General features: G+C 42.0%; 1 protein-coding gene across 8 annotated transcripts in view; it reads left to right on the plus strand.

The window, feature by feature from the left end:
* PANK1 (pantothenate kinase 1) overlaps positions 1-16,622 on the plus strand; it is a 103,629-nt gene that overhangs the window by 41,977 nt on the left and 45,030 nt on the right. Inside the window, exon 4 of one of the 8 annotated variants that reach the window (XM_057735038.1) lies at positions 3,385-3,549. The exons of 3 other annotated variants lie outside the window; for them this stretch is intronic. In XM_057735038.1, coding sequence (XP_057591021.1) covers positions 3,385-3,549 — 165 coding nt within the window. Of the gene's footprint in view, positions 1-3,384; positions 3,550-10,269; positions 10,982-11,726; positions 11,866-16,622 lie in introns of those variants that run through there. 4 more of the 8 variants (XM_057735037.1, XM_057735033.1, XM_057735040.1 and 1 more) reach the window with 4 other exon arrangements.

Genomic DNA, 16,622 nt, shown 5'->3' on the forward strand with positions numbered 1-16,622 from the left:
GTATCCAAATAAGACTAATACTTGCAATTGATATATCCTTGAAGTCCCTTTTGATCTGTAGGATCCCCCTTCATCTTTTTTTTTTCTCTCAGTTTATTTTTTGGAGATACCAGGTCATTTGCCTTGTAGAGTTTCCTACAATCTGGATTTTCCTAATTGCATCTGAATGGTGTTCTGTGTCTATATCTTATAAGTTCATAGTTGGAACTACAGGTTTGATTAGATTCAGGTTTGGGTTTTGTTGCTAGGTTCTGCTATCTGAAAGTGTCTATTGTCTGATTGTTTCTCTTTGTGATAATAGCAGCTTTTGATGATTACTGTCTAGGTCCATTAATTATGTTATAAATGGTGATGGTTTAATTATGACATTCCTTCTTCATTTATTAGCTGGAATACTTCTATAAAGAGAAATTTCCTCTATCATTAGGTTGCCCAATGGGTACAGACAATAACGGAAAGATAAATGCTCGATTCTTTTCCTTAGTTTACCGGTTTTCAAAATAATGACTTGATTCACTAATATCCACCAGTGATAAACAGTCAGCATTTTTAAAAAAAATTGTCTTCATGAACTTATGGATTTAAACATTTGATGAGTTTCAGTATATTGCAGTTATTTACCTTATTGATGCACAAATCATCTCAATCTTTGCCCTTAGGGAGTGTCCTCAATTGGTTTACCAGTCCCTTTTCTATGAGAAAAACCAAATCTTTCCTGAAACATTGTGTGGCTCATTCCTGCTTCTGTGCCACTGGCCAGAGTTGTGTCACGTGGCTACACTGCGCCGGAAGGCAGTGGCAGTTTGGATCATTCACCATCTCTTGGAATAGGTTCCCTTCATGCCTCATCTAAAGAACACACCCCCTATTACCCTGCAAAGCTCTGTCCTGCTTACCTCCTTTATACTACTAACTGTAAACTGTAGTTATTTTATTTGTTCACCTGTTAAATGGGTTTGATTGTCTTACTGGTTGTAAGCTTCATGATGTTTTCCCTAGCACAATAACTGTAGGTGCTCATAGAAGATACTCTATAAGTATTTGTTGAATAAGTAAATAAATGAAGTAGATACCACTATTATCCCCATTGTATACAGTGCTGTCCAATATCATAGCTGCTAGCCACATGTTACTATTTAAATTTAAATAGTACAGCTACTATGGAAAATAATATGGAGGTTCTCCAAAAACTTAAAAACAGAGCTACCATATGACCCAATAATCCCACCCCTGGGATTCTATACAGAGGAATCCATCTCAGGATCTTGAAGAGATACTTGCACCCCCATGTCAGTTACAACATTCTTCACTGTAGTCAAGGTATTGAAGCAACCTAGATGTCCATCAATGGATGAGTGGATAAAAAAAGATATAGTATGTACATGTAATGGAATATTATTCAGCTTTTATAAAAGAGGAAATCCCGACATTTGCAACATTTGGATGAACCTAGAGGACATTATGCAAAGTGAAATAAACCAGGGACTTCCCTGGTGGTCCTGTGGGTAAGACTGCAGGCTCCCAATGCAGGGGGCCTGGTGGAGAAACTAGATCCCACATGCATACTGCAACTAAGGAGTCCACGTGCTGTAACTAAGACCCAGCACAGCCAAAATAAATAAATAAATGAAGAAGGAAAGAAACCAGACACAGAAGGACAAATACTACAGGATACCACTTATATGAGGAATCTAAAATAACTCAAACTCACAGAAGCAGAGAGTGGAATGGTGATTGCAGGGGTGGGGGGGCGGGGCGAGAGAAATGGGGAGGTGTTAGTCAAAGGGTACAAAGTTTCACTTATGCAGGGTAAGTCTTTAAGATCTGCTGTAGAACGGTAATGTCTGTACTTAATAATGGTGTGTGCTTACAAAGTTGCGAAGATGGTAGATCTGATGTTAGGTATTCTTATCATCATAGTAACGTAATAATAGGGAAAGAGGGTGAAAGGAAACTTTTGGAGGTAATGGATACACCTTTATGCCAAAAATGGTGGTGCTGGTTTCACAGGCATGTACTTATCTCTAAATTCATCAAGTGGTGCACATTAAATACGTACAGTTTTTATATGTCAATCATAGCTCAGTAAAGTGGTTTTAAAAATAAGTTAATTTTTTTAAATGCAAATAATTAAAACATAAATACAATTTAAAATCCAGTTCTTTTGTCACATTAGCCGCATATCAAGTACTCAGAACGCATGCATGGCTAGTGACTACCACCACTGTGTAGATGCAGTACATTTACCTCATCGCAGAACTGTATTGGAAAGTGCTAGATGAAAGAAGAAGCTGTCTAAGAGGAGGAGCTGGAATTCAAACCTAAGTCTGAGTGACTTCAGGGATAAAACTCTGTTTTTTTTCATTAATTTTTATTGGAATATAGTTGCTTTACAGTGCTGTGTTAGTTTCTACTGTAGAGCAAAATGAATCAGCTATACATATACATATATCCCCTCTTTTTTGATTTCCTTCCCATTTAGGTCACCACAGTGCACTAAGTAGAGTTCCCTGTGCTATACAGTATGTTCTCATTAGTTATCTATTTTATACATAATATCAGTAACGTATGAGTCAATCCCAATTTCCCGATTCCTTCCACCCACCCAGAGATAGAGCTCTTAACAACATACCATAGTGTGGTTGTTGTTACTTACTTCGTTCTTTCCATTTCAGCCTTCTGAAAGAATTTATAGGGAGCTTCAAGCATGGCTACCTCATAGAGTAACCAGCTGTCCCAGGTAGTTTCCAGGATGCAGAAAAGTCCCAGGCAAACCATGCTACCTAATTATCAAAATTCTTTGCTGAGTTTTGTGGCAGGCAAACAGATGGGCTCACTTAACTCCATGTCAACCCCTTGTAATATGCTGTATTGTGTGCTACACATGAGAAAGTTGAAGACTTCACTTCCCAGATTCCCTTAGACCTTGGGTCCTATACAGGGCTTAGCTCAGCCAAGTAGACGCACGTCGGCAGCATCTGGGAGGCCAGACTGAGGAGGAGGCTGCACTTCTGCTTTTTTGTCTGCTGGGTGGTGCTCTGGCAGCAGGGGTCCCAGGGTCTGGTCTTGGACATCATGGATTTGGAGAGACAGAATACAGGGCATGAATTTTGTAGGTTTCCATTAAGCCTGAGACAGTCATTCCTAGACCCAGCAGGAGCAGTGTCTCCCTGATTTTTGGGTTTATTGTCATACCAGAAGTAGCAGTACCCTTATAGCAGTTCCCTTAGGACGCTCATCTTGTGGTGGGATCCTGGGATTTATTACTGGGAGCCCAGTCTAGAGGCTGTTCCTTCAGCCTTTCCAGTGATTTTTATTCACCCAGTTCCCTGCACTAATTCATTTTATGAGGAAATGACTTAAAGTGGCTTTTATTGTTTGTAGCTGAAGAAACTTCAGTATTCAGAGGGGACTTCATCCAGAAAACAGGAAAGCTATGAGACATATTTGAATGTCCTGAATGCTGGGACCCTAATCAAAAACTCTCCCTTGCACTGCCGTCATTGTCCAAGGAACGAGCATGCCCCTTATTCACCAGCACCCCTCCAGGTATTGGAACTTTGGTGATGAAGAGATGAGTATATATATGTATATACATATATATGTGTATATATGTACACACACACACACACACGTAGATATAGATACGATACGTATTTTTTTTTCCTTTTCCATATGCTGGAATGCTCTTCCAAAGCATCTCTCTACACGATACTTGGCACCTCAGTCTCTCAACCTTCAGGAACCAGTATCAATGTGGCTTCCTCAACTACCCCCATGTAAAGTGGTTCCTATCTTCCAATAATTCTTTCACATCATTTTGTTTCATTTTTATGTTACTTAGCACAGTCTGTATTTATTGATTTATTTTTTGACTTCCCCTGCCTGCCTCCCCAGAGGAATGTGTGCTCCGTGATGGGAGGGACTCCTTTGCCTTGCCCATCACTGTAACTGGGAACAGTGGATGGCACATGGTAGCATCATTTTAAAATATTTGTTGAATAGATATGCAAAATAGAGAATGGTAATACCTACGACATTTTTTAAAAGGAAAAAAGCTGTTTTGGAAACAAAAATCTAAGATACTAGACTGCAAAAACATTTCAGTGAGAAATAAAGGGACCCAATAATTGTTGTGAAAGGCAATGCTGTGTGGGCAGTGCAATGCTGTATCAGGTGTTGGCAACCATGGCGTAAAGTCTGCAGGTGACAGGAGATACGCTACCTTTTGGGAGGCACGTGGCTGAGTTATGAAATGTGCAGGTTCTAGGGCCAACCAGACCTGACTTCAAATGCCTGTAATAAATTTCCTGCTGTGTGAACTTGGGCAAGTTAGCCTCTCTAAGCTCTAGTTCTCTCATCCAAAAATATGAGGATAATAATAGTACCCAACTCACATGACTATTGTGCTAATTAAAAAAGATGACACTTATAGTGTGCTTAGTACAGTGTATGGCATGTAAGAACTCAGTGTTAGATAATAAGACTACTCTCATTTTGCTAAACCCAGCTCCATTCCTAAACTTATGCCCAGTACCAGGGGTCACTCTGATTATAGCTTATTCAAATGTCTAGGCAGCCACACTCCATCTCCCTTCACCAAATCATAATTGGTAGGTGCTCAGAAAATATTAGTGACTGACAGGAAGTTTGTTCGTGTTGGGTGTGTTTCATTCCTGTACACACGGTTACGACTGGTAGTAGCAGCTGCTGCCGCTACATTTTTCACCACTGTTGACCAAACAAACAGACAAAAAAACCCAAAAACCCAAAACAAAACAAAAACAAAAAACTCAACAACAAAAAACTAAAATAAGCAACAATAGTCTTGAGTAGAAAATCCTCCATCAACCCATATAGAAAAACAGTGGAGAGAATGGGATTGGCCTAAACCCTCTCCAAAGGTTTGTTGCAGTGAATAATCTTCTTCACATTTGATTTGCCCTATTGAGAGGGACAGGGTCAATTCATCCTTTCAGTCAGCAAGTATTTATGAAGTGCCTGTCATATTTATGGTACAAGAGAGGCTAAGAATACCTCCTCCACTTCCACCTCCTTAGTTAACTTCTATTCAATATTCAGGATTCAGCTTAAATATCTTTTCATCTACTAAAGTTTAAGACTAGGCCAGGTCACCCTAATGTGTGCCCTCCTGCACTGGGAGTCTTACCCTTTTTGCACTTCGCAGAATGCATTTAGCAGTTTTGCTGTTGTGATGATTATGTGCTTAATGCCTGTCTTTTGTGTCATCTAGGTAAGGACGGGGACTTTGTTTTTGCTTGAGTGTATCCCTGGTACTTTGCTTGGTGCTTGCTGTGTAGTAGTTGCTCAATTCTGAAGAAAGGAAAAGAGGGAGGCTCTGATGAAGAAGTCATCAGAATCTCACCATAACACTGTTATTCACCAGAGCAGTTTTTGTTTGTTTTTGGTGGCCTCTGACTCCCTGAAGTAGCGCTACTCCCTAGGGCCCTGAAGAAAGCAGTATGAAAAGTACAGTCATCGAAAGTAACGCTATACTCGAAATAGTCTCTTGTATGAGGTGCCCCATCGAATCTCTAAGAAAGGTACCAACACCAATAGCAGAACAAAAATAAAAAAAGAAGTCATTTTGGGTCAATATTATTCTGGCAGTTAAAGTTCTGGTAATTCTTTTTAAACTATGCCTTGAAGAGTACCCCTTCTCCGAGCTCATACTGTCACCATATCCCTCTCCACGTGAACGCAGATCTGCTATCCTTCAGTGTGTCCGAGGGTCATTACCTGTCAGGTATCACCTCCGGAATAAGACTGACTGAGTTCAAGATGTGGAGATTTCTGTGGAGTGCAGCGATGCCTTCATGTTCTCAGGTCTTAGACAAATTCAAGTACGTATCCTCCCTGGCATATAACAGGAAATGTTAGATAATTTCTGCCCTCTGGTGGCCGGCTCTCAGCAGCTGCCATCTCTCAGCATCAACTTGCTCAGGTTTCCCAACTTCACAAATCAACTGCTCGGGCATTTTCTAGCCACCAGTATTTTTGTAAAGCCACAGGGCCAACTCATGGGCGACACCTCCGTTGCCACTGCTTGATGTTCAGGACACACCTTGGCTGTTCTTACGGAGAAACTGGACAGAACTGTAAAAGTTTTTCATGGTGAACTGTAGCTTGATCATGGTACAAGTTCATCTTTTCTGTTTTTTAATGGATAGTATACCAACTCCATTATAAGTTATACCAACTCCATTTCTACTCCATTCTTCCAAATAGAGTTATACCAACTCGATTTCACCAAGTGGTAGAAAGCTTGGGCAATTTTTACTTTATTTCCATTTTAGCAAGAAGCTAGAATTTCTACAGTGATGATGGGTAGTGATGGCATGGTGGACAGGTTTTATCTGTCTTCAAACAATAATAGTAACTTATAAGTCTTATTTAGAGTAATTAAAAACTAGTGCTGAAGTCCCTCTTTTTATGGGAGGGAGGGAGAGAGAGAGGGAGGGAGGGAGGTAGTAAGTATTGAGCTAGACTGAGATAGGCGAATAGTGATATAGCTTACATATCAATGTAAGTTTAAATATAAAACCCAGAGGGAATATAGGTAGAAAGTCTTGCTCCTTTTCTGCATATTTTATCTCACATGCTGAAACCACCACATTCCCAGTTGCCCAAACTGAAACTATAGAAATTATCCTAGCCTTACCTCTCCCTCAGCCTGCAGTTAGTCACTAAGTCCTTTTGATTCTTTAAATAATTTTTTAATCCACCTGATGATCTCATTCTGAATGGTGTATCCTTCACTCAGTCCCTTCTCACATCTTTCCTGTTTGTTTCCAGTGGTCTTCTATCTGGTACCTCCAACTAGGAACCTCCTCCCCTATTTTATTCTCCAGACTGCTGCCAGACATCCTTCCAGGATGCAAATCTAGTGGTTCTTCCACAAGCTAAAACTCTTCAGTGGTTTCTCATGGCCTTCAGGATAAGTCCAGATTGTTTCCTGTGGTGCAGAAAGCCATCTGAGATTTGGACCCCATCTAACCTTTTTGGCCATCACTCACCTCCTCCCTTCGTAGGTTGTCTTTCAGCCTTGTTGACCTCCTGGCAGGTTTCCAAACATGCCAGATGGTTTCAGACTACCAGTAGAGTCTCCACTCCCTCAGCTCTGAATGGATTTCCTTCAGTCTTCCGTGATGAAATCCCACTGTTGTTCAAATTCAGTTTAAGGGGCATTCCTGAAGCGTGTTTAAACATCCATCTTAGCACCATCTTCCTCTTCTCTCCTCCTGTTCCATCATTGCTCACTCTCTGGAGTCCTCTGGAGTCCCTTCCATGGCATAGGCGACATACTTTGTTTCATTCATTATTGTTCCAAGTAAGGAGCATCTGCATTATAACCCCACTTTTTAAAAAAGTTATTGTTACTGTTTTGTTTCTTTAATTTAAAAAATATTTATCATCACCATCACCGTCATCGCCATGCAGACTCATGTGCTCCAAACGTACTGAAAAGCTATGAACCTGGGCCCAAAATCTGCTCTTAAAAATTCCCCTAGGTCACGTCCTGTGTGTTGATCAGGTACTGGCTACACAGGGTGTTCATTTGTGCAAAATTCACTGAGCTCTACCCTTTGAATATGTATACATTTCTGTATAGATGTTATTTTCAACAAGAAGTTTAAAAGGAAAAAGATCCCTAGGTTATTCTTATGTACACAGGTGGTGAACCACTGACTTACCTCTCTCTCTCTCTCTTTCTGAATTGTAAGCTCCTAGAGGGCAATGAAGGCATTTATTTTGGCTTTGTACTCCCAGCATTTGTTTTACTGGTACAACATAGTACACACTTAATAAATGATTGGTAAATAAACGAATGAACAGAGGGAGAGAGTGCCTTGTGGGTTCCTCCTCCCTTCCAAGCATTATTTGTTCCACATGATAGCTCGTGCTGGAGCACATGATAACTCATGCCTTTCTGGAGCACATGATAACTCATGCCTCAAAATTACACCTCCGGAACACCCCCCCCCCACCCCCCCCCCAGAAACCTGTGAGATGCCACCTGGCTTCCTTGCTACCACATGCAGGGTGTAATCCAGGGCACCAGCCCAACGAGGATGAGAGAAAGGAAGCGGGTGGAGGACGTTCTGTCCGCAGTACCAGCACTTATGCCCTACCTGGGTCTGAGCCACCTGGCTCAGGCCTTTCTCACCATGCCTGGGAATCAAGCTGGAGACATACTGTCCTTGGAGATACTGCATTGCTAAATATTCAATTTGCATTTCTGATGTAAAGTGCTTCCTAAACTACTCAGCTTAAATTATGTAGGAATTTGAAAACTTCATATTTGAATATTTAGGAGTAACAATAGAAGGTTTTTGTTTGTTTGTAGGGTTTTTTTGTTTTGTTTAGCAAATTTACAGTAGAAAGGGAGACACCCTGGGTGAAATATCACCTATCATTTATTCAGTCACGAATAATTACCAAGAGCTTCCTAGGGATACAATAATGAATGAGAGTCATCTGCCTTAATGGAGATTACAGTGTAGTGGGAGTGGATGGACAATCAAGTAATATCTAACTTTTTCATAGCACTTATGATGTGCTAGACACTTTACATAGATATTCATTTCATCGCTGTAACAACTCAGTGATGTTCTGTTATTATCCCTGTTGTAGCATTACAAATGGATAGAGTCATGAAGGTCAAGTGTAGGAGGAGGGAGCCCTAATCTTGTTCTGAGGGTCAGGGAAGATCTCTTTAAATGTGAGGTTCAAGCAGAGATCTGAGTATTGAGTTGGAATCTAGTAGACAAAGAGGTCTGGGAACAGGCAACGGAAACAGCAGATGCAAAGGGATGTTCCTGTGTTTGAGGAACTGAAAGACTGCTCTGTGAGGGAGCTTCGGGAGCTCAAGACAGGCAGGGGGAGTAGGCAAGGGCCAGATCACCTAGGTTTTTTCTCCATGTCTTCAAATAGTATTATAAAGTCAGAGAAGCAAAGATGCTTAGGAGAATTCAGGTTTAGTCTTAGCTTTGTTCTTAATAACCTCAGCCATCGCTCTGTGGCTGTTTCCTTATCTGAAAAAAGTGAGTGAATGGACCAGAGCACTCAAGTGGTCATGGGTTCTAGAGCTCTGATTCTAGGTCAGGCTCTGCTGGAAGGAATTCCGATCGAGCTGCGGGCCCTGGCTACTGCTGAATGCACTGAGGCCTCTGACTCCTCTGTAGATTAAGTAACTACAGATGATGGAGAACATCACACACAGTAAATTACGCAATAAATATGGCTGTGAGTATGGTTTGTTCCCCTTGTTGGAAATGAAGAGTGATCTGTTAATAACAACAGTGTAATAAGGATAACCACCTCTTGTGGACATTTACTGTGTGCAGGGGACTGTACCAGGTACTTTCAGATAGATTTCTCATGGCAGCTCCTAGTTAGATTTAAAAACTGAGGCCTCAAGGGATTACACAACTTTGGGAAGATCCTCACTACCCAAATTTGTCTTGCCTACTGAGCATGCCCAGTCTTGCTTCCTGCCGCCAGGTGTGTTAACTTGAGCAATGACTTTCTCTGGGTTTGTTCCCTGGCTAAGTTGGAGTTTGAACCCAGCTCTGATTCCAAAGCTTATGGTGTTGTCTACCCTGCGATGCTGCCTTCCCTTCTTAAAACATAGGCAACTCCTTACTCTATAAATAGGGTGACATTGTCTCTTAAACGTCCTTTCTGGGTGAGGAAAGTGCTTTTTATAGCTTGGGACTGCTTCTGTTTACTTGGTCTTTTCCAGCACCGGTTAATTCCGCCTACATCTGTGTCCTTCACTGTCCTTACACTGTATTCCTTCGTTTCCTCCCTGCAAAAGACAACTCCACGAGGCCACATGCTGTCTGTGTGTGCCAGCAAAGAAATTGCACTCCCCTCCCTCTCCAAATCCGCCTACCTTTCTATAAATAATCGTTCTCCTCCTTCCCCTTAGGCCTGTGAGTAGTTTGGTCATTTAACTACACATACACACGCACACGCACACGCACACACACACACATGCCCTCACTCACAAAGGTTTCCGGGAGGAGGGGACGACATGAATGACCTTGCAGAGGTATCTAGCTCACTGGGGGCAGGATTAGCAAACCCAAACCTCTACAAATATTTATTGTATTCCTCCCACATTCCTCCCGAAGCTGCCTCTCCTCTCTCGCCGGCCTCGCCCTGTCCCCTCTCGGCTCGCTCCGCCATACAAAGTGCAACCCGCCCATCTCCTCTTTGCAAAGCCAGAGAACTTCAGTCCCCATGTTGAAGCTCGGCGGTGGCGGTGGCGGCGGCGGCGGCGGCGGCGGCGGCGGGCAGGACTGGGCATGCTCAGTAGCGGGGACGGGTCTGGGAGGCGAGGAAGCCGCGTTTGAAGTCGCGCGGCTCAGGGACCCGGGGGAGGCGGGCTGTGGGGGCCCCGGCTGCGGGTGCGCGGGGATCCGCGACTCCGCGCGCGGAGTGGGCATGCTCCAGGCCGGCGCCGGGGGGCAGGGCGTGGAGGAGGCGGGAGCGCCGGCGGGAGGCGGGGAGGAGCGCCCGGCTCGCCATCCCCCGGCGCTGGCTCTGCGGCTGCCGAATCGGAAGCCGCAAGGAGGATCCGGGGAAATAAAGACGTCCGAGAATGACCTCCAGCGAGGCCGCCTGAGCCGGGGCCCGCGCGCCGCCCCCCTAGCCCCAGGCATGGGCGACCACGGCGGGCAGCCGGGGCGCTCGGCCCCGCACGCCCCCGGGCTTCCCGCCGGCGCCGGCGCCGCGGCCGTGAACGGGCTGCTGCACAACGGCTACCACCCGCCGCCCATCCAGCCGCCGCGCCTCTGCAGCCGGGGCCCCCCGGGCGGCGGCGACGCGGCGCCCCCGCGCCTCCCGCTCCAGCCGGAGCTCCAGCCACAGCCTCCGCCCCCTCCGCACGACTCCCCGGCCAAGAAATGCCGGCTGCGGAGGAGGATGGACTCGGGGAGGAAGAACAGGCCGCGTAAGTCCCTCCGGGAGGGGAGCGCGGGCGCGAGGCAGGCGCAGCGCGGGGCCAGGCACCGACGCGCGCCCCGTGCACACCAGCGCGGATCAGCGGAGGGCTCTGAGGGCGCGGCCGGCACGGATTCTCTCCCCGGGGGCGCCAGGCACTACAGATCGTTGCCTAAGCCTGACCCTTGCTTGCTGCCATCTGTAGAACGGGCCGATTGGACTCGGAGTCTGAGCTGCTCCTCAGGTCACGGCTCTATAGCAGGCAGACGCCTTGGCCGCCTTACTAATTTGTCAGTGGGAAAATGCGCGTGTGTCAACATTTGGTGGGGTCTGGGATTAGGGGAAGAGCCTGAGCTGCCCTCGCCCTTCTCCTCGCCCCTTTCCCTTCTGAGAGCTCGTCTTTCTGGGGTTGGCGCTCAGGCATTCAGCTTGCCCTTTGAATCGCAGAGAAGCAGCCAGCTCCCTGGATCTATTGGCGAGCCCAAGGTCTGGAGGCGTGGAGTTTGACAGCCCCCCAAATCGCAGCCTATTAAATGCTGTTTCCTCGCAGCCAATGAGAGAACCTGCTGCGAAGGACACACCCACTGATACCATGTGGGCCGGAACTATGTGGACCAATGAAGATTGGAGGTGGATTTTTTTTTCGGGGAGTGGGGAGGTAGAGTTGAGGTTTCTGATAGTAATGTACTGTGCAGAAAGCTGAAATGAGTTATTTCACAATCTAAAGCTTGTATATATGTTAGTTTGTGAAGAGTCCCTTCCCCGCTGGAAGTTCTGAGATGCAAATTTGTAGATCGAGTTTACGCTGGTTTTTCTTATCTGAGCTCAACTTCACTCAACTTGTTACCTCTTCTTGAGTCTCCTTAATGAAGCTTGTAAATGGCAAAAAGCAAAGTAAGTAGAACGCATGCTAATAAGTGATTGCATTCAAACATGCACCTCTTGCATATAGGTTATTGTGTTTCATATAGGGAAATTGCTAGATATGCTTTGGATTCGTCTGTAAAAGCTTGATATTTGGCAAATAGCTTCACTTTTTTCTGTTTCTGTTTATCAACTTAGACTCTTAGCTTTTCTGCGTTCAATTAAAGTCTTTGAGACTTTGGAAAGCATTTTAACCCGACTGTGGGACGCGGTAACTCTGATGCTTGTGTTTGGTAGGTCTGAAGTGTTTAGATTGAAAGTTGTAGGGAACTTTGAACCCACACAGCAGATTGGCCACGGTTGTAAGGAAAGCATCTAACACCTAAATTTCTGTTTACTTTTGTTTTTGAGTCTTGTTAGAAAATGACTTTCTTTACGGATTGAGTATTGATTACTTATGATTTATTCACCTGTTTTACTTCTTTTGAAGCCACATTTTAGTTATTTCTCTGATTTACATTAACAAACTATATGAGAATTTACAACGTAAATAGCTAAAGTATAACGAAAGAGAACTGCTTTGAGTCTTTATTTAGTATTGCTAACTTAAATGGTCTGTGTTTGAGTGTATAATACCTCTTGAAATAATTTTTGAGGAATTGAAAATACACTCTCTTAACAAGTAGTATGAAGGCAGAGGAAAAATAACCTTGAGCCTTAACTTTTGCTTGCAAATCCACAGGAAGTATTTTAGAATACAAGAAAGTATAACTTTATGCCTGTGTGTTTTGTCAGGTATTAAAGTAGTCTTGTATTTTTTTTTTTAATGAAAACCATAGTTATTTTAAGGTTACTGATCATATTTATCAACTTCTAAAAAGAATTCATCAAAATTGACTTTTCATTATTCTATCTTTTTTTCCTCAAATTTGAATAAACATTTCTGAAATAAATTTTATATGTTCTGAGCCACATCTGCTGTTTACTGCTAAAAATTTCTTAGTTAAAACTAAGCTTAGTTTAGTACCTTTATAGCTTGCCTATTAACATTCAAGTATCTTTTTTACAAAAAAAAAGAAAAAATTATTGCCCAATCAGTTGATATTTAGGAAATCTAAAACAAATCTACTTAGACTCAAGCACATCCTTATTTTCTGATGACCAATAGATTTTACATAAGCAATTATTATAAAGAGTATTTACGTGCTTTAAATGAAATTTAAGAGTATGTGGGTGATAAAAGCATCAAAGCTGGACAAATAATTAATTCCTACTTACAGTTTGCAACTTCATACTCCTGCTTCTGTCCAAACCAGAGGTATTTTAGGGCAGCCAGATATCACTTCTCTCAGATAGGCACCTAGGATGCATATGTGGGTAAGTGTGTTTCTATTTGCTAATATTTTGGGTAGAGTGCAATACACGTTAAGATACTTCATGTTTAAAAACAGCAATGGAATGAAACAGCTCAATCAAAAATAAGTTTTTGATTATTTAAAAATTTTAAATCTGATCCCTCAGTGCAAGGATTATTCACAATCTTGTAATCTAAAAATCAGAATAGTGGCGGGTTGCTTTCGCTAAATCAGAAAATCTTGTCCACTCTTTTTATCAGAAGTACCATCACCTCACTCACTGTGCATATCCTTGGAAAGCTTTTCCACAACTTAACTGCTTCATCAAGCTTCCCTGGTTACTTTACGTGCCTCTACTCCTGAGCGACTGTGTGACCTCAACCAAGTTAGCGCTCCTCTTGGAATGCTGGAGTCGGCTAGATAGTCTTCAAGTGTTGTTTCTTGTACTGTACCTTCAAAATTCTAAGAAACTTCAGAGCTGATGGTTTTTTCCACATGATTTCTACGCTAGTTATCCAGTCTGCCACATGGCTTAGCATTTTATTATTATTCAAATTTTTATTTTTGCCTGTGCTAATTTTCCATGTATGTTATTGGTCTTATCTCCCCAATTAAGTAGGAAGTCTTATTATAGATAATAGTTTTTTTCATATGCTTTGCAACTTGGGTACAAATATTTGAATATTTGATTGATGTTGACGAGAAAGGTACAAGTGACACCATCACCACCTCATTGAAGTAGCCGTTTCCATCTGTACGACAGACTATGGCGAAAGTCCTTCAGTGGAGTTTCCATGAGGTCTCTATAGGGAGATTCCTTTTGTATCCTCCGTGATGCTCTGATTCTTCGAAGCATGCATACATAGCACCTTATGGAGTCAGCTCATATACCAAATATTTCCAAACTAATGATAGTCCTAATAAAATACCAAGAGCCTAATGATTGTAAATGCTGTAGTTATTTGAACTATGGAGGGCTTGAGTTTGAATTGAAGCTGGATAACCTGGGGTCACTTATTTAACCTCTATGCTTCCGTTTCAGTGTTGGGACGATGGAGCTAATAATCATACAGCCTCATCAGGTTGATGTGAAGATTGCATAAGATAATATATGTGAAGAACTTAGATTGCTGCTTGGCACATAGCAGTTATTCAGTTAGTGCCAGCTGTTGTCACCACCATACAGAACATGGTGCACCACTAACCCACAGGACAAGACGACTACACTGGCAGAGACACCTCAGACTGACTTTATTAGTTGGGGGGGCGGGGCTAGAATAAGAAAGGCCAAAAAGTTTTATTTGGTTAGCTATGACACTTCTAGCCCCACAATTACTTTTTGCCCCCTTTCCCAATAAAAATATTGGGTAATACAAAAATGGAGGAAAAAAAACAAGAAAAAATACTCACATTACCATCAATCAGAGAAAATGACTGTTTAAAATGTGCCATATGCTAAAGGTAATTTTCAGTCACACTAAGATAAGACTTTTATAATTTTTTTTAATTTTTATTGATTTACGATGTTGTATTAGTTTCAGGTGTACAGCAAAATGATTCAGTTATACATATATATATACATATATATATATATATATATTCTTTTTCAAATCCTCTTCCCATTTAGGTTATTACAGAATATTGAGCAGAATTCCCTATGCTATACAGTAGGTCCTTGTTGGTTATCTATTTTAAATATAGTAGTGTGTATATGTCAATCCCAAACTCCCAGTTTATCCTTTTTTATTTAAAAAGTTTAGCAAAAGTATTTTCTTGCAACATTAAAGCATCATTTGTAATGGTTGTATTATATTCCCAATATTCCATTATATAGATATACCATAATTTATTTAACCTGTCTTTCATAACTTTAGGCTGCACCTAGGGTCTCTAAACATCATAAACAGTGCTGCAGCAACAACTTTGTATGTGACTCTTTATTTTTGATGGAATTGGTGACTGTGTACTTTTTGGAGAAGAAACAGAAATGGCACAAAGGCGTATATAGCTGTTGCCTTGAAATCCTGGATTATTTATTTATTCTTTTTTCAGCTTTATTGAGGTATAATTGACATTTACAATTGTAATATATTGAAAGTGTAGAACGTGGTGATTTGATATATGCATGCATTGTGAAAAGATTCCCACCATCAAGTTAAGAAATACATCCATCACTTCATATATTTACTTTTTTATGAAAACATTTAATTCTACTTTTTTAGCAAATTTCAGTCATACAATACAGTGTTATCACTATAGTCACCATGTTTACATTAGATCCTCAGACCTTATTCATCTTATAACTGAAAGTTTGTACCCTTTTGCCGGCATCTCCCTATTTCCTTCACCACCACCACCACCCCAGTCCCTGGCAACCATCGTTATTCTACTCTCTGTTTCTGTGAGTTCCACTTATTTTTAAGTTTCCAAATATAAATGATACCATACACTATTTGTCTTTCTCTGTCTGGCTTATTTCACTTAGCATAATGCCCTCCAGTTTCATCCATGTTGCTGCAAATGGCAGGATTTCCTTCTTTCTCATGGCTGAATAATATTCTATTGTGTACATATATGCCACACTTTGTTTATTCATTCATCCGTCAGCAGACACTTAGGTTGTTTGCATACCTGGATATTTTAGACTCTAAGGATACCTATAGACAGTACACACTAGTGAAGGGAGGAGAAAAATGCAAAGGAGATAATAGTTTGAGCCAGCAAACGCTATGCCGCAGAAAGGTAAATATTTGATTAACATCAGAAGACTCAAGGATGTGAGCCATGCTCTTCCTTCCCAGTGTGTGGCAACAGGCAGGGATAAGGGCTGGATCAGTGCCTGCAGCCTTCTTGTGGAAGATCCAGATTCTGAGGTCATCCAGATAGAACACTAAAAGAAAATGGATGGTAGTTCATTGTGCACATAACACATTCATGGGTACAAACTGAAGAAACCTTAATCTGTTACCACTTTTAGCTAGCCACCATCATCAACGGGTAAGGCTTCGCTTTCCTAAATATTGGGATATTTAGCTTTGGCACTTAGAATTTCTTTACTTCTGAGTCAGGCTAATTAGAAAAACCAGGATAAAAAGATAAATAGGTGAATTTTCTGGTTGTATCCGCATAGAGTGTGAATGTATATGCATTTTTAAAAACATAATGAGAACTTCTAGATGAATGGGAAGCTTTGCAGATCAAGAACAAAAGACTAAAATGGAAAGCAAGGGCACATTCTAGATTGCTGCCTTCTAGGGTGTGGTCACATTTCTAACTTTGTCATATTTGAACTGGAGATTTAAGAATTTAAGGGCCCAAGTGTTCAGAGTCTAAGTGGTTAAGTCAGGTATCAGGATATGTTAGGCACATGAACACCACTCTCCCTCAAAAGGCCAGAAGTGAATTTCAACGTTAATACGAAGCATATTTTGT

Source organism: Hippopotamus amphibius, chromosome 5 (assembly GCF_030028045.1).
Source record: "Hippopotamus amphibius kiboko isolate mHipAmp2 chromosome 5, mHipAmp2.hap2, whole genome shotgun sequence".
Classification (NCBI taxonomy): Eukaryota; Metazoa; Chordata; class Mammalia; order Artiodactyla; family Hippopotamidae; genus Hippopotamus; species Hippopotamus amphibius.